Source organism: Symphalangus syndactylus, chromosome 16 (assembly GCF_028878055.3).
Source record: "Symphalangus syndactylus isolate Jambi chromosome 16, NHGRI_mSymSyn1-v2.1_pri, whole genome shotgun sequence".
NCBI classification, from domain to species: domain Eukaryota; kingdom Metazoa; phylum Chordata; class Mammalia; order Primates; family Hylobatidae; genus Symphalangus; species Symphalangus syndactylus.
In genome coordinates, this window is record NC_072438.2 from 44,174,848 (window position 1) to 44,193,940 (window position 19,093).

Genomic DNA, 19,093 nt, shown 5'->3' on the forward strand with positions numbered 1-19,093 from the left:
CTTCAAAAGTTGAGGCTAAACAACGGCAACAAAATGTTTATTTTCCTTAACAGCTCCTTATAAAACTGACGTCCATAAATCTTTCTGATCTTATTCATGCCTTAACCCGAACTATCTGTCTTGAGGAAGCAAAGTTCACAAACTTACCTCCCAGTGTGTGAAATCACTCTTCCTTACCTAAGGCATATACTTGGTAAATTCCAAGGATAACTGAAAGACTTCATTTTCCTAAAAATACTCATTGGAGTATTTTATGCCTTGGGCATATTTCTTCTTATCCTGACCTTTCAAAACAGAAAGACTAAACTTAGTGGGCTCCTCACATATTTTATCCTTTAATGCCACAGAGTATTTAAGAAATGAAAGAATGAAAAGTCAGGGATGACTTCTACTCCGGGTTTGTCTCTTGGTGACCATTTAACTCTGAGCAGTAATTTATCCAGCTTGGGCCTCAGTTTCCTCTCCTATTAAATGACACTGTAATCTCATCTACCCTTCAGAGAGATAATGTGAGGACTGATGGCTGCATGTATATAAAATCAACTATCTGTTACAAAGCACAACGTTTAACAAAGCTCTTTTAACCACCATTCTGTGGATTTTATAACAGATAAATAATAATCAAAATTATGACCCTATAACAACATAAAATTATCTCTAAATCATAAAAGATTATATTCAGAGTAATTTCAGTACTGAATATTTTATTGCTTTCTAATTAATTGGAAATTTGGTCAGCCATATATGACATTATATGCTCTCAATTAATGCATATATTTAACTTAATATAATATGTAAATCATTACTTATCCATTCATTAAATACTTCCAAAGGACCTACCGTGTGCCAACAGCTGCACCAGGAAATAGGTATTCATTCAGTAATACAAAGCTGACCATACTAGATATTTATATTTATAATTCATGAAACACCTTGTATCTTCTGGAATACAAGCTAAATATTGCCTAATGAGTGAAAAATACTATTATTGCTACTTTGGTACACTCAGTAAGGGTAATTCTGAGAGTCTCACCTGTAGATTTTGGTACACAAGCTTCATAGCAGTTCTTTGGCCTTCTCAAAAGGTTTTTCCCGTTTTTGACCCTAAGCTATTTCCTGCACAGTAGAGGTGACCAGAAGTCTGAGCTCTGGAGAGAGGCAATGTTATCACATATGACCATGTGAATACATATTACCATTCTAAACTCCACTCTTGTGTTTCAGGCTTATGGCTGGCTACACGAGGACACAGGACCAGAATCTGACCCAGTAGTCATCGTGAGATTTCTAGGAACGACAGACATGAGTTCTGACCTTAGGACTCTCCTTCTAAGTGTTTGTGAACAATTGGCAGTTAACTACCGGTGTCTGGTTCAAAGCTACCCTAAGAAGATCCATGACCTCTGTGACTTATTTATAAATCTTTTGAATGAGTCTTCACTGCAGAGACCTCTAGTCATAATATTCGATGCACTAGAGCAGCTCTCAGAGAATGATGATGCCAGGAAGCTTTGGTGGCTCCCAGCTCACCTGCCCCGCTTTGTCCGGATAGTCCTTTCCACGCTGCCCAACAAACATGGGATCTTGCAGAAACTAAGGTGCCTTATCCATGAAGAAGACAACTACATTGAGCTGATTCCCCGAGACAGGAAGATGTGCAGCCAGGTTCTCAAACACCAGCTGCTGCGTGTGAAAAGGAAGGTCACATCAGGCCAGCAGATTTATGTGAACAACGCATTATCCAAGTGCACGCTGCCAATGTTTGTGAACCTGACCTTCAGGGAGGTGAGACACTGGAGATCTCACAAAGACGTCGATGAATCCTCCCTCTCTGTCACCGTTCATGAAAGTATAGAGCAGTTATTCTGGTCCTTGGAGAAGAAGTGTGGTCAGAAACTGGTCTCTAGGGCTCTTGGTTACATCACCATGGCCAAAATGGGTCTGAGTGAAATGGAACTGGAGGATGTGTTAGCCCTAGACAACAGTGTAATGAGTGAGCTCAATGAAAACACCAGACCCAGCAATCCCCTGAGAGTACCTTACTTGTACATTGCAAGGCTCAAGGAGGGTCTCAGTGGATACCTAATAGAAAGACACGTGAAAAATGTCACACTCCTAGTCTGGGCCAACAGACACCTGCAGCTCATAGCCCAGAAGCTATATCTGCAGGATGACAATGACCTGCGTGAAATGCACACCATCCTAGCAGATTATTTTCTGGGGGTTTGGTCAGGGGGCAGGAGGAAAGCCTTCTGCCTCGAGGACCCCTACTTGAATGGCTGCCTTGACTTGGAGAGCAGAAGTTTGCTGGAGGAAGAAAAGCACTTCATGGAACAGGCTTCCTTTGACAGGCAGGCTCCAGACCAGCCCTGGGTTTTCCAGTGTAATCCCCTGGAACCTGACATCTTTTTCGTCAATCATCGGAAAATGTCTGAGCTTTTGTACCACTTGACGAGGTGTGGGAAAACCGATGACCTGCTTTATGGCATCATCATGAACTTCAGTTGGCTTTATACCATGATCAAAATTGGCCAGTTTGACAAAGTGCTTTCGGACATTGAGCTGGCTTACAACTACTCGCAAGAGAAGGAGCTGAAGTTCCTGGCCAACACCCTCCGCAGCATCAAAAACAAGGTCATTGCATTTCCCGGCTCCCTTTCAGCAGAGCTTCAGCAAAGACTGCTGCCTGTTGTAAGCTCCCTGCCCAAACTTAGACATCTTCTTTTAGAGTGTGACAAAGATGGACCCAAATATTGCTCCATTGTACCACTGCATTCATCCATGGATGTGACATACAGCCCAGAGCGTCTTCCCTTATCATCCAGTCACCTGCATGTCACAGAGATCCTGCCTACCTGTAACCCCAGCACTGTCCTCACAGCTTTAGAAAATGGTTCCATCAGCACCTGGGATGTAGAGACTCGACAGCTACTCAGGCAAATCACCACAGCCCAGTCTGTCATCCTGGGCATGAAACTCACCAGTGATGAAAAGTACCTTGTGGTGGCTACAACAAATAATACCTTGTTGATTTATGACAATGTCAATTCTTGTCTCCTGTCTGAAGTAGAAATCAAGGGGACCAAGCATGGAAGCAGCGCCACCTACATCAATGGATTTACACTGTCCGCCAACCATGCCCTTGCATGGCTCGAAGCCAGCAAAGATGTCACCGTCATTGATCTGCTGTACGGATGGCCGCTTTACCAGTTCCACTGCTGGTATGAAGTGACGTGTGTCCAGTGCTCCCTAGATGGTCTGTATGCTTTCTGTGGCCAATACCTGAACACAACCACCATATTTCATTTAGGGAGTGGAGAAAAGTTATGTACAGTGACATCAGAATTTTCAGGTGGATTTGTGAAGTTTCTTCTTATCTTGGACACAGCTCAGGAAATGGTCATGGTAGACAGTGAAGGAAGTCTTTCTGTTTGGAATACTGAGGACATTTCCAGCCCCCAGCTGACTGATGACTTTGATTGCCGAAGAGAAGACAGCGAGGTGGTCAGCATTGAGCTTTCAGAAGACCAAAGTGCAGTTCTGATCTGTAAAGCCCTCAGCATTGAGCTCTTAGATACTGGTCTGTGGAAGGTGGCTGAAAAGTTCAGAGCCAAGCACAATGAACGCTTTATATCTGCCGTGCTGTCTAAAAATGGAGATTGCATCATCGCCACCATGGAAAATACCTCAGCTGTGTTTTTTTGGAGGCGGGACACAGGACAGTGTATGGCAAGCTTGCAGGAAATCTCAGGTTCCATTGTTAAGTTAGTGAAGTCCAGTCACCACAATATGCTACTGTCTTTATCAACCAGTGGTGTTCTTTCCATCTGGGACATAGATATAATCACAGCTATGTCCAACATAGATAAGACTGGAAAACCCATCCAAAGTCTGCTGTTGCCTGCTAGAGGGGAAATCATTTACTCCCTGGATGGATCTGATTGTGTTCATAAGTGGAACTTCAGCAGTGGCTTCATCGAAGCAGTATTCAAGCATGAAGGAATAGTTGAACACTGTGTGTTAACATCCACTGGAGATATAATGGTGACATCAGATGACAAAAGCAGCCAGTATGTCTGGCACACCAGCAGTGGTGAAAACCTTTTTCGAATTAACGGGCAGAGAATATCTCAGCTGCTGATTACACACAATGACCAGTTTGTGGTCTCGCTCTGTGAGGAAAATGCCTCCAGGGTTTGGAGGCTCGCCACAGGCCACAGGGTCTGCAACATTCTGACCACTTTGCAGAATGCCTTTATTACCTCCGCAAATACCTTCGTGGTGGGAATGACTAAAAGCAAAGTGTTGGCAGTCAGTCTTTGGACAGGAAGTATCACCAAGAAATTTTGCTGTGAAGATGGGACCACCATCGTGAATTTTAAATTAATCCCTGATTGTCCTGATATCATCGTGTTTATCACATCGGCCGAGACTGTGAACATCTGGAGTCTGACAGACGAAGTGATCTGTCGGCGCGTGCAACTTCCAAACAACTTCTTGAAAAATCTGGAGGATTTTGAAATTTCTCCCAATGGAAAGCTAGGCATTATATCCAGGGGAGATGAAAACATCAACGTGCTAGATTTACACAGTGGTAAATTGCGGGTGGTTCATGCCTCTGGGACCATCTGGCGGCAGAGGTTGTCTCGGGATGGTCGCTACCTGGTATACATTTGTTTCCGAAATGGGGAGGAGGAGGATGAAAATGGTGCAATATTCAGTTTAATTGTAATGAGACTGGCAGATGGCAAAAATATCGGTGCTTGTTCCCTTTACAAAACACCAACTTTCCTTGCACTCTCCCAGAGGCACCTGAACATCATTGTGGGCTTTGACGATGGGAGTATAGGGATCTACACGGTAGTAGACCGTGTAGATGCTGCACTGAAAATCAAAATTGCCACTTCAAATAGCAGACAAATTTTCAACAATGCAACACACACCTCCAGACCAAAGTGTAACAGTTATTGTTTTAAAATATCTGTGGATTGCTTATGGAGAGAGTCCACTGAGGTCTTTGCAAGAGACAGCCCCATCACAGTTAGTGACTCTACTGAGTCCAATGAAGCAACACCCTCCAAGAAACACAACTCTTGTTATGAGCGAGTATGCTCGGCCCTAGAAGCCAGGGGCCACAGCTACGCCCCTGATAACTGACAAAACGTTTTCCAGCTAAGCAGAAATATGTGATCCACGTACAGAAGGAAAAAAAAATGTGCCCCAAATGATAAACTATTCATTTCTTAAAAGGCAGGAGCAGTGCTGGATTCCAGTGTTTTATTAAGATGTTCACGAAATGGACAAATAGGAGGTTAGTCTTGGGTGTGGTCTTTTTGTCAAAGTGTTTCCAGAATGTCAGAATTTCTAGTAGTAGTATTTAAATGGTTGCTTCATCTGAAAGGCAGAGGCTAAAAGTTTTTAAATTAGCTGTGTGGTGAGGCAGCATAATACATCCCATTGGTTAAGATGAGAGAGGCTAGAGTTATATACAGATCATTTGGATGGGAATTAGTTGGCTACAAAAATCAGCTGAAATCATGAAGACAAAGAGCTGCTTGACTTCAAATGATTGTGTGATAAGTAAACACAGCCTTAATCTCTCTTTATATTTTACAGTCCTGACAACTGTGTACACCTAGTCTGCAGTGAATGGTCTAAAGGTGCAAAATAATGTAACAAAAATACCTAAGTGTATTCCCAGTTTCCCGAGAGATATGACCTGAAATGTGAGACTGTGAACTGGACTGGGACAAGAACTAACTACCACTATCATAGGGCTACTGAACATGGAGAGTCAGTCTTTATTAAAATACAGTTGCAACAATTGCATGCGAGGGTTTCTGTAAAACAGAATATATGATTTTTAAACTATCTCCTGGGTTGCAAAAGAACACATTTAATAAGAAACAACAATCTTTTCGCATCTTTTTGAAATGCATATTTGTGCTGGGTGTAAAGAAGAATTACAGGAAGGGCATTACAAATGTGGTCAAAACACCTGTCCATTTCTATCATTGTACTAACAGAAGTCTGTACTATTTGGTCAGTTGTATGGAAGCATAAATATTCCCTAAATTCCTGCAGTTAGTCTTCATAGAAAGCAAGCTTTCTCAACATGCCATCTCTGAGATACTGATGACGTTTGCCTTATTCACATTCCTTCTCTTTCCTGTGTAAAATGCAGATAGATGACCAAATACTCTGGGATAAACTGAATATGCCTGTCTTTGTGCTAAAATAGTCCATAAATCTTAAGGGTGTCCAAAAGTTCTTTATTGTCCTTGTTTGTAATCACTTTCTTACTTCTACACACCATCTGTATGCTTCTTTATCTGTTACTCTTCCTGACTGAGGACTCTTCTGAGCATTTTATAGTCCTATCTATTTCAAAGCAGAAGCTGTGGAATGGTATTAAATATTTTTTAAAATTAATTCACCTGTTTAAAAGAAAACATTGCATCTCAAAAGGCGAAGATGATTGTTCTTTCTTCCATATCCTCCTCACGGCATGTCCTTGGATAACTTTTCAAAAGGTATCCACACTTTTGGTTGAGTTTAGTTTTCTTAGAAAGTATAGAGTAAAACTGTACTAGAATAATGAACAAGGAATTGATTTGCTCTAGGCCCAGCTCTGCCATAAACTGATTGTGTATTCCTAGACAGGTCTTTAACCTCATCAGTGTGTTGTTTTTGTGAAGTGCAAAATAAAGGTAGTCATAGTTTCTGCTGTAGCCCTCATAGGGACATTGGGAAGCAGTATAAGAAAAACTTCAGCAACATCATGATTATTGATGCTAACGGGAAAAATAAATTCGTGTAACCCATAGAGAATCCAAGTCAACTGTATTTCCCTTTGGAAAGCAGTTTAACATGTAAGCATTCAAAGATGTGATTCAGATAAAAATACCCAGCTCCATAGTGAAAGACGTTTTTCAGTATGTTACTTCTGGTTTAGCTACTAGCCAGGGAGTTGGTAGCCCAGAGAAGGCAACCCACATACAGATCACCTGGAGTTGATTATATGAGTCTATGCTTTTGAGCTCTTTAGGCAACACATTCTCATTCCTGTCATTATCAGTTGAACCTCCATGCCACACATTTCTAAGAATTAAATGCCTAGATGGATTAAATGTAGTATGTGAATGTTCTATGTAAAAGCCAATAGAGTATACAAGTGACTTGAATGATTTTTCCTAACTTGTTTGCAACTGATAGCTCACATTGAATGTTTTTATGTAAACTTTGTATCGTTGAGAAGAATTACCCAATCAGAGATTTATATTTTCATAAATGTTACATTTAGTTAAATTTTGTTACAGAGTTGTTACACTAGAAAATTATTTCAGTCTTCTAACAATATACAGTCTTGTGTATGTATTATTTGTATGAATAAAAGATAAACTACTTAGATTGGCGTGCTGTTTTTCTCCCCCATTTTTGGCAGATGTGATTAGAGACCTTCAGTAATAATAATAACTATTCGTGCTTACTGAGTGCTTACGTTGCACCAGGCATTGTGCTTGGAGCTTTGCGTGTACTACGCCATTTAAACTTCACAACAGCCCTGTGAAGTAGGTGCTGTTAGTATTCCAAAGGTATAGGTAAAGAAACCTAGAAACAGGGGTCCAGGGAGAATAGCTGAAAAAGATTTCAGTGCACTCTCAGTGTCTTTTTCCTTAACTTTCTCAAAGTACATCAAAATAGAGCATTTCGTATCTAGTAGGCACTTAGAGATCAGTAATGACCTACAAGATGTTTTCTAACTTGCAGGTGAGAGACTGGGCTAGCTCTGAAGATCACTGAAGGTTGCTGCAAACTCTCAGGTTTTTCAGGTATACAGAAATAGTTGATGAATTCATTAATAGAAGGATGGGGAGGAAGGAGAAGAAGGATGATGACTGAGGAGTTGTCTCTCTCATCAATTCCCTTTGCGTGAATGAGCAGGACCAAGGGGAGCCTTCCCACGTGCCCTTTCTTCCATCTCTTGCCTCTTGGATCTGAGAATCCACACACACACGAAAAAAATATTTTTAAAAAACAGAAACAGAGGAGTATTCGTGAGCTTAAGTGACAATACATAGGAAATAATTATCTGAAAGCTTGTATCTAGTTGTCATGAAATAATTGTTCTCAGAGAAACTTTAATGTGTTAAGAAAATAAATTATTCTGGTTTATTGCCTGCATCACATGGCTGAGACTAACGTGTTCAAAATTTACCACCACTGAAAACAATTCCATTACTTACAAAGGGTAGTATCTTTAGGTTGAAAAGGCTAAACCCCTCTCCTTTTAGTTCTCAAAGAAAATGTAGAGAAGTTAATAAATATTTGCAAAAAAGCATTTCAAATAAATAGAGTTTGTTTAAATATCTTCTTTCCTAGAGTCAAGAACACAACAGTCAACACTGCATGCTTGCTATGCCCAAGGCATTATGCTATATCCTGTAATGATTTGAAAATTCACGCATGACTCCTGCCATCCAGAACCCTACAGTCTAGAAGAGCCACAGCTAAACCAGATGAGACTGATTTCAAAGTTAGTAAGAGTGAGGGCCAGGTGCTGAGGATACACTACAGAGGAGCAATTAACCCTACCTGAGTATCAAAAAGGTTGACCCAGAGGAGATAGAGCTGAGGCTAGAAGAATAATTAGGACTTAGCTGTCAATGTCAGAGAGACATTTCAGGTAAAGGAAGCTGCATGAGCAAAATTGGGACTTGAAGCATATTTCAGGTGACTTCAAATGCTGTTGGGATTTTAGACTTTATTCAGTAGTCAATAGTGTCACTGAAAGCCAGGGCCCCAGCCTAGGTCCTGTTGCTCACTACACAGAAAGCCAATCACTAAGGCAATGAGTATTGTCAAGGAAGAAGGGTTTCTTATGGGTGACATCAGCCAGAGACAGGAGACAAGACGCAAATCTGAATCTCCCCTGGCTAAAGTTGGGGTTTATATGGGGGAGAAAACAGGTGGGGCAAGGAAGAGGAGTTGATCAATAGGCAGCAGGTGTCTACCATCTCACTGTAACCTCCTATAGGAAAACAGGAATTAGGGAGGGTTAAGGAAGAGGAATTGGTCAACAGGCAGCAGGTGTAAGTTTCTCAAGCTTCAGTACTATGGGCATTTGGCTTGTTGGAAAATTGCGCTGGTTTCAACAGGGAGCTGGGAAAAAAAGTTTTGGGGAAGGGCAGTTACTTTGTTAGATGTCTTTAAGATGGAAGAGATCAGAAGCTGGGAGACCAGTAAAGACCATGGCAATGATCTCAGTTAGAAAGTGTTAGAACCTGATCTTAGAACCTGCTTAGAGTAGGAGCAATTCAAGATTTATTTCAGGGCTTAATGGATAGAGGTGTTTGATGAAGGGGAAGGAAAACTCAAATAATTCCAGTTCCAATTGAAATTGAGTAGATAGAGTTACAAATGTAAAGTGAACAGGGGATGAAAGTGGGGGAAAATCACAAAATAAACTTGGACCTAGAGAGTTTAAAGGTAAGACATCCATCTAGCCCATTAGAAATAGGCTATCTATCCCATGGAGAAAACTGAAATAAAAACCCACTCAGTTCTTTCTTTCTCAGGAGCCTTACTGCAATGCCTAATATGGTGTGGGGAGTTTTTTGGGTTATAACATAAACAGATACCATAATGTTTCTAATGTTGTTTGTTTTTTAGAACTCTTTCACAAATTTGGAACCATGTTGATAAATCCACTCAAAAAAATAGCTTTCCTATCTTTCATGACTCATTGGCTGGGAACAATTTACATGTCAGTGAAAATATGGGCACACCTAAAAAATGAAGTGAATCATAGTGTTTTCACCCTGGTGTGCATCAAGAAACCATAGGTTTTTCTTCCATATGTTTTACAAGGGCCCCCTCAGATCTCAATTTGGCATTCCAAGAGATCTGCAAGAAGTACAGATTACATGTTGTATGGACACACAGAGGGGTCAGTTTCAGTGTATCAACATGACAGATTACATAATACTGGTAATTTAGGTATACAAATAAAAGCAGCACCTCCAGTTTTATAGAATGCCAGCCCTTAACTATTTAATAGATGAGAGGAACTTTGCCAGCTACTTGTGCATATTCAGAGCAACGGTTCGCAAACTGGAGTAGGTACCACTTGCTAAAACACAGATTTCTTCACCCTCCCTCCCCAACTATTTCTGAATCAATACGTCTGGGGTGGAGCCCAAGAATTTGCATTTTTGCTACATTCTCTCAGATTATGCCGATGCTATTAGTCTAGGAACTGCACTTTAAAACCCAAGGCAGGCTGGGCGCGCGGTGGCTCAACTTGCAATCCCAGCACTTTGGGAGGCCGAGGCGAGCAGATTGCTTGAGCTCAGGAGTTGAAGACCAGCCTGGGCAAGGTAAGGAGAGCTCACCCCCACCCTAGTCTCCACAAAAATAATAATAATAATAATACAAAAATTAGCTGAGCATGGTAGCATGCGCCTGTAGTCCCAGGCACTCCAGAGGCTGAGGTGGGAGGATCCCTTGATCCCCAGAGGAGGAGGTTGCAGTGAGCTGAGATCGCACCGCACTCCAGCCCTCGCAACAGCCAGACCCTGTCTCAAATAATAAATAAATAAATAAATAAAATAAAACCCAATACAAATACCAACGCCTTTTTGGACAGATAACCTACTTGATAAATGTATCAATATCCTGTAGACAATTAAGTATCGACTATAAGTTGGACATGAGTGCCGTTCATTGTGACAAAGGATGTAAAACCACATATAACTTCCTGCAAAAATCTACCACTTTACAGCGTGCAATCCTAGCATTGCAAAATTAGAAGGATTCAAAAAATGTAGTCTTCAAATTTTCAAAAGCCTGGCAAATATCATGTGAATGGGGCTGGAATCATTAAAGTAGATACATCGAAAACCCAAGGACACTATGTCCATGCTTAGATAATACTCTGTCCAGATGCCTCTCCAATATCCTGTTTTATTCTCTTGCTGGATGAGTTGAAAAGAAAAGAGTGTAAGCTAGGTGGCGCAGTTGCTTAACACATTTTTTTGGCAAGCCCAGCATTTGCTTTGGAGCACAGGTGAAAAGAATGTCCAGTCCTTAAGATTAAGCAGAGTCAGTTCTCCACCTGCCTTAGGGATATGGATTGTAACAGCTACGAATGTGGAGCTCAGTAGATTGGATGCAGTGTTGTGGCCAATGTCCTAACACCTCAGGAAAAGAAAGGGATGGTGGGGGAGTGGGTGAAGAGGGAACAGGGAACCAGGAGTTCATTGAACTCCCACTGGGGCCTTTAGGGTGCAGGCGAGTGTGTGCAACTTCTCTGGTTTTTATCGTGGTGGTGGCGCCCCCGCTGTTTCTCGGTCCACGTAGCTCATACAGGGCTGGCCATGGAGCTCACAGCAGGTCTAGGCGAAGAATGCTAGAAATAAGGAGGAAACTGAAAAATGCAAGTTTGCGGGGTTTGGTAGTACACATCTATTTGCCAGCGGGTGCATTTGTTTTGTTTATCCCCGTACTCCAGTCCCTTGATCATAGGAAGCTCCCTTCTCTCCAGCGCAACATTGAAGTAGGCATCACGGAGTTTCCCGGGATGGCAGGCGGTTGGCACGGTCGTTTGTGCCCAGAGGCCAACAAGCGCGTGGATTGTCTGTTTCAGTGCCCCCGGGACTGCCGCCCCGGCCCCGGGGATGTTGGACGTCGGACTCCAGGGGTTCGAGCCCTAGCCCCGCTGCATCCTCGGGGCGTGCAGGTAAAGGGTTACGCGTGTCGGGAAGGCTCACCCGCAGCCCGGGCCACGTGACGCGCGGGCCCAATGACAGCGCTGGGGCGGCCGCCGCGAGCTCGGCGGGCTCCGGGCAGCGCGGAGCCGCTAGCGTTTCCCGGCCCGGCCGCCCGAAGCCGGCGAAGCCATGGGCGCCGGGACCCCGCCGCCGCCGCCGCCGCCGCCGCCGCCGCCGCCGCCGTCGCCGCCGTCTGGCCCCAGGTAGGGACAATCCCCCGCCCCGCGCGCGCAAGGAGGGCTTGAGTCCTGCGGAACTTGGCTTTGGGGTGAACTTTCCCCCACTTCTCTCCGAGGTGCCTACTTTTAAGTTTAATTTCTTGATTTGCTTTTGCCCTGAAAAAAAAAATTAGAGACACAATTCAAAGTTTGATGACTTCGGGAAAAGTCACGTAATTCAACAAAGGGGCTCTAAAAGGGGCAAAACTCGAGTGGGGGGAGGCGGACTTTTACAGATTCCCAAAACCAAAGACCAAGGCGTTTGTAAAGCTTGGCGTTTAATTGGTTGTGTGAAACATTTTTGCTTTTAAATCCCTAACTAATGAACTTTCAACGGTGCATGCGAACTTGAAAAAACTGCAAGAGATTTTCTCTTAGATCTGTGCCCTCCTCCTGCATTTTAAGTATGTTTTTTAATAAAAAGGAAATGGAATGTGACCTCTGCTGTTTCTTTGAAATGTCCTTGGGTCCCGGTATTTGCCCCCCAGGGGTGCTGGCGGCCTGGGCGGTGGATAGGGGTGGGGGAAGAGGTCAGGGTGCCAGGAGGCCTCACGTAGTGAAAAGAGGGTGCCAGGTGCAAACAGTTAAATAGTCACAAACTGTTTGCTAAATATTTAATAATTAGGCAAGCATCTCCCAGGTTGGTTATTTAGGTTGCATTGACCTTGGCAGCCCTGATGAGGCGAGATTTTCACAAAGTAGCGGTGAAGAATTTTCCTGGAGATAAAAGGCAAGAATCAATGCTTTTTACCCCAGCACGGCAACTGACCTTAAAAACAAAATTAAAACTCCCTGTGATGACTTAGTACATTTTATGTTACTTTCCATGGCGGCATAGATACCTGCCCCATGATGGATATTTGCCCGGTGAATTTAGAGGAAGTTTGTGCTCCAGAGGTGGTTCAGATCATTGAAGAATAGGGCGTTTATTTTCTTCCTGTCACTATTTATGGGAAAGAATTACTGATGGTCCTTCTTGCTCTGGTTTGTGGATGTCCTTGGTGGTTGCAATCAAGCAAGCTCTTATGAGGAATAAAATCTGGAGAAAAGACGAGAAGCATTTGAGGGTTTAATGAGAAAGAAATGGAAAGGGGTTACTGCTTTTAAACATGATAGAGTCTATATTTGCTGCCTACTCCTCCCCCTTCCCCATTTAATCCTTCAGTTAATACCATTTTAGGAAGGATAAGACAGATGTTAAAGATCATAGACCACCTTACTGGTCCCAGCTGTGAAACACTGTCAGGAGGCAGATAATTGAAACAAGGTACATAATTGAAACAATTTGAAGCTCAAAGGTAAAGTTAAGTTCTGGAGTTATTTGTATTTCCCTAAAGTGTGAAGAGTCAGCTAACTGCAAGCTGCCTGGGTCACTAAGCGGAAATGGAACAGATGCTGAGACAGGAAGGGAAGGTGTGGCTTACTTCTCTTCTTGGCCCATTCTGTGTCTATCCTCTGATCCTGCTCCATGCATTTATTCAGTATGTATGATCTTGGTCCTCAGTGGCTCCAGAGATTTAGATAAATAATGATACCTAAAGAGAAATAGGGCCAATCTTTCCTGTGTTTCAAAGAGCTTTTTGGATATCTGGTATTGAAGACAAAAACTTGCATACCAACTCAACATGTTCCATTATCCTAAACATGGAATGATTCCCTTGACTTCCCACCCAGACCCTCTCTGAGCCTGGAAATACAACCTGGCTAAGCTCTGGCCAGAATCCATTTGCAGCCCAAGGGCAGAGCACAGGTAGGGCCGGCCCCTTTCCTCCTAGAACAGCCCGCTTTTGGTGCCCGGAAGCCCATTCACTGTGCTTCTTGGAATAGATGCCAGTTTCCAAATAATTGAATACCCGCCTCCCAGTAGCTAGGTTTCCTCTCCCTAGACTGTGTTTCACATTCCCCTAGTTACACAATCTTTCTGATAACCCTGAATCTTGGGATCTTTTACAGTCTTGGTTAAATAGTAACTAGTACCTATGTCCTGCTTTTCTTTCTTGGTCATTAGACAGATTTTCTTTTTGGTCATTCTTTTTGGTCATTAGATTACATGCTTACAGAGAGACTTTGTAGGTATGTAGAAAAGAGTTGAGTTAAAGGGGTTATCCTAGGAGAAGCAGACTTGGAGTCTTCACTTATGTGCAGGTCAGATGTAGCCTTTCTCGAGTGCCTGCTCTTAACCACTGAGCCATCCCCTGTCTCCAGTTGTAGCCTTTCTTACTCTGACTGCTATTTAAGAGAATAAACTGAAAATGAAATTGTTCATCTACTTGCACCCTTTTCACCTGAGAATATCATAGTCCCACAGAGGTTAGTTAAAATCTTCAGGACTGTAGATTATCAAATAATCCTTTCCTAAAACATACGTAAAACACCAAGCCAATGAATATGTGTCCTAAAACAGAAAATTAAAACTCTGACTCAGTGTTGTCAGGCATTGTAGGAAAGATGTTCCTGAGCTGCAATGAATATGAACAAATGACAAAAGGAATATTATATCTCAAACTTTATCACAAGTGCTGAACTCTGTTCTGTTCAGTGTACAAGTGGTTCTCCAAAATTTAATAAAACCCTGACCTGGCCTTGGAGACATCATGTGTGCAGATCCAGAGACACCAGATAGTCGATGAGTTTCTGGGGACACAGTCCTTGTTTTCAGAGATCCTAATGTCTTGGGAGAAACCACTGAAGGATCTTAAGCAGCACAGATCTCTATTTTAGTGAGTTCATGCAGGCTGCAATGAGAATGACACAGGAAAGATACAACCAAGACCAAAGGCAGCTGCGGCAAAAATTTAAATTAGAGGAGAGAGAGAAGCGAATTGATTCAAAAGATAGTTAAAGAAGCACTGGTATTTAAGATTTTAACTGTAAGAATCCATTAGTTGACTTGAATCTCTGACGTCAATTTTCATGTCATTTCAAAATACATTTTCTCCAGGTAGACAAATGTAAGCCATGTTTCATTGCAATGTTCATGTGGATTCTAGTTCCTCTAGAGCTCCTCATGGTTTTTAATCACAGAAAAAAAGTTTCCGATAAATAACCAATTGTATTTCACATTTCCAACAAGCTAGTGCTTCTTTCTACAGACTTAAATATCTACATCTGAAGGCAAAGCTAAAGTAAACTGTTGCCCTCACATTATATATACATTCTCTGATTTAGCTTAACTCCTTCTGGGAGTAAAAACACCCTGACATTTGATTGTTTAACACTAGTGGAAATGGACAGTAGAACAGCCTTTTTTTTTTTTTTTTTTATTGTTTTCAGTTGACCACAACATGGCCTGCTATATGTCACAGAGAGGACTGTATTAAATTTGTAAGAGTATGAGTGACATGTGAGAGGCTATACACAATGCCTGTGAACGAACAAAAGTCACCTTGGTTATTGACTCATTGCCACATGCATAGCTTTTTAATACAATGTGTATTTGGATATATTTTAAATTTATTAATTCACTTGATCACTAGTTGTAGAGTAGATGTCTACACACAGGAGTTTTGAAATTTGATTTTGGTGTTAATTCTTTTCCCTCATTTGATAACCGAGTATCATATATATCTTGGTGATTAACGTGCAATAAACACAAAGATTTGATTCTGTATAGCTGTAAAATAGTATTGTTTCTATTTGGTCAGATTGCCAACAACCTTAGTCCTCCAGAATATATATTGTAACCTAGAAATGCATAAAAGAAGTCCACCTGCACCTTCGAATTGTTGTTAAGAGTCACATACTTAAGATTCCCACTAGAACTTATTTGGCATTATTTCATTTCTGATTCCTAATGAGCTTGGCTACCTGGGTTCCTGGTCCACAGCAAGGAGATCTACTTTATAGTTTCAGTGTACAGCTCTTGTGATAAGTATGAAATGTGGTTACAGCCAAATGCTAGGCAGCAAAGACAATACAGTGAAGGTGGTCTGTGATTAAACCCTAAGTCTACAAGAAAAACATTAAATTGTGTTCAAAAGTATCTGTTAGAAAGGAAGAAGTACTGCCTTTTGGTAAAAAGGACACTTGATCCTTTTTAGAGCTGGAAAAGAACCTTAAAAGTTACTTGGTCTAACCACCTTAATTTACAAATGAGGAAACTGAGTCTCAAAGAGGTTAAATGATTTGTCCAAAGTCATACAGCTGCCCACTGGAAAAACTGCTGGGACTGGAATCTCAGAGTCCCAATTCCTGGTTTAGTCATATTCCTACTTCTGACTAAAAAGCACAAATGTTAGTACTATGACAAACTCATTCTGTATTAAGTATAATATTGTCCAAAACATAGCCACTGTTTATTGAGAAATTACTTACATATTCAGTATCAGTTATCTATTGCTGTGTAACAAATCACCCCAAACGTAATGGCTTAAAATAACCACCATTTATTGAGCTTGTGCTTCTGTAGATAAGCAGTTTGGGTGTGCTTGGGTGGGCAAATTACTGTCTTTTCCAGGTTCCTCCATGCATCTGTGGTCACCAAGGCAGCTCTGCTTCTGAATATTGGCAGACCATTGGCCATGTCACGTGGGGAGCAGCTGAGCCTCACGTCGTTCATGATTTAGCAGCCTAGCCTGGGTTCATAACATGTTGGCTCAACTTGGTTGCAAGAGAGAATGGAAGCAAGGCCCCTTGAGGCCTAGGTTCAAGCTGACACAACTCACTTCTACCCCAATCTATTTCAAAAGCAACTCAAGAAGCCAGCTCAGATTCAAGGGGTGGAGAAATAGACCCCACTTTTTAATGGAAGGAACTGCAGCGTTACATTAGAAAATGGCATGGATTCAGGAAGGGATGGAGAATCATGGCCTTTTTCACAATTTATAATATACACCTCATACCTTATGTAACTTGTCTAACTTAATTCTTAATTCTCGTACCTTATGCAACTTGTCTAACTTAATAGCACTAAAGGTTAAGGCAAAATTCCTATTTTACAGGTGAGAAACTGAGAACCAGACATGTTAGTCTGGATTAGGAAGGACAGATGGTGAATGATGAATCCCACACTGGCACTTGGGTGTGTCTGACTCCAAAGCCTGTGCTCGGTACCACGACAGAGCCCTGCCTCCCTACATAATGCTGCAGTGAAGGGTGGTGGTATTACTAAGTATCATACAGCTCAGAGTTTTGCATGAAAAAATCAAACTTTAGTAAAACTTTTTCTTGATTTATATGCTAAGAGAAATATCAAACACGATTATGCCCTCAAAGAACATATGGTCTCATTTATATATCCTTGCAATGTGCACACATGTTATTTAAGCAATAAAATTCCAAGTAAAGAGAAATAAGACTGGATAATCAGAGAAGCTTAATAGAGGATGAAGTGATGAGTTCAGGGGAGCCAAGAGAAAGCCCTATTTAGAATAGTATCTGTTAGTATCTCAAAAGATCCTCACATCATTTATATAAAATAAGTAATATTCCCATTATACAAGGGAAGTTAGTTGCCCTAAGTCACACAGCTAAAACCTAATCAAGATGACATTTAAACCCATGTCCATGTATCTCAAAAAACTATTCCCTTTCCATTTTTTTTCCAATAAGCCAGTAAGCTTTGGTCCTCGAAGTGAAGTCCATGGACCAGCAGCATCATAACCACCTGGGAGCTTGTTGGAAATGCAGAGTCCTGACTTTACCTCCAGTCTACTGCATCAGAACCTGCATTTTAACAGGATCTCCCAGATGATTACATAACCACAGTAAACGCTGAGCCCTGCACTAAAGGGAGCTTGGAGAAATGACTTGTATTAAGACAGGTGAAGGAGGGTGGAAGAGTTTGCTTTCTTTTTTTTTTGCGTGTTTATTTTTTTTAATTTTATTTTGAGTTCCAGGATACATGTGCAGAACGTGCAGGTTTGTTACATAGGTAAACATGTGCCATGGTGGTTTGCTGCACCTGTCAACCCATCACCTAGATATTAAGCCCTGCATGCATTAGCTATTTATCCTGATACTCTCCCTCCCCCTGCCCTCCCTACAGCCCCGGTGTGTGTTGTTCCCCTCCCTGCGTTCATGTGTTCTCATTGTTCAACTCCCACTTATGAGTGAGAACGTGTGGTGTTTGGTTTTCTGCTCCCGTGTTAGTTTGCTGAGGATGATGGCTTCCAGCATTATCCATGTCCCTACAGAAGACATGATCATATTCCTTTTTTATGGCTGTATAGTATTCTATGGTGTATATGTGCCATATTTTCTTTATCCAGTGTGTCATTGATGGGCATTTGGGTTGATTCCATGTCTTTGCTATTGTGAATAGTGCCACAATAAATATACATGTGCATGTATCTTTATAATAGAATTATTTATATTCCTTTGGGTATATACCCAATAATGAGATTGCTGGGTTGAATGGTATTTCTGGTTCTAGATCCTTGAGGAATCGCCACACTGTGTTCCACAATGGTGGAACTAATTTACATTCCCACCACCAGTGTTAAAGCATTCCTATTTCTCCACAGCCTCGCCAGCATCTACTGTTTCTTGACTTTTTAATAATCACCATTCTGACTGGTATGATGTGGAATCTCATCGTTGTTTTGATTTGCATTTGTCTAATGATCAGTGATGAGCTTTTTTTTTTCATATGTTTGTTGGTCACATAAATCTCCTCTTTTGAGAAGTGTCTGTTCATGTCCTTTGCCCACTTTTTGATGGAGTTGTTTGGTTTTTTTCTTGTAAATTTGTTGAGGTTCCTTATAAATTCTGGAAATTAGACCTTTGTCAGGTGGGTAGATTGCAACAATTTTCCTCCATTCTATAGGTTGCCTGTTTGCTCTGATGATAGTTTCTTTTGCTGCGCAGAAGCTCTTTAGTTTAATTAGATCCCATTTGTCAATTTTGGTTTTTGTTGCAATTATTTTTGGCGATTTCATCATAAAATCTTTGCCCATGCCTATGTCCTGAATGGTATTGCCTAGATTCTTTTCTGGGGTTTTTATGGTTTTGGGCTTTACATTTAAGTCTTTAATCCATCTTGAGTTAATTTTTCTATGTGGTTTAAGGAAAGGGTCCAGTTTCAGTTTTCTGCATATGGCTAGCCAGTTTTCCCAGCACCATATATTAAATAGGGAATTCTTTCCCCATTGCTTGTTTTTGTCA

The 19,093-nt window shown here is 41.6% G+C and overlaps 2 protein-coding genes across 4 annotated transcripts in view; both read left to right on the top strand.

Moving 5' to 3' along the window:
• NWD2 (NACHT and WD repeat domain containing 2) overlaps positions 1 to 7,408 on the top strand; it is a 217,750-nt gene extending 210,342 nt beyond the window's left edge. Inside the window, exon 7 of one of the 2 annotated variants that reach the window (XM_055245994.2) lies at positions 1,225 to 7,408. In XM_055245994.2, the coding sequence (XP_055101969.1) occupies positions 1,225 to 5,157 (3,933 nt within the window). In that variant the 3' untranslated portion in view covers positions 5,158 to 7,408. The remainder of the gene's footprint in view (positions 1 to 1,224) is intronic. The other variant, XM_063619778.1, reaches the window with a different exon arrangement.
• Positions 7,409 to 11,885: 4,477 nt separating this feature from the next.
• The window catches only part of C16H4orf19 (chromosome 16 C4orf19 homolog), a 135,261-nt gene continuing 128,053 nt past the window's right edge, over positions 11,886 to 19,093 (top strand). The window contains exon 1 of one of the 2 annotated variants that reach the window (XM_055245739.2): positions 11,886 to 11,974. The gene's annotated coding sequence lies outside the window, so the exon portion shown is untranslated. The remainder of the gene's footprint in view (positions 11,975 to 19,093) is intronic. The other variant, XM_063619847.1, reaches the window with a different exon arrangement.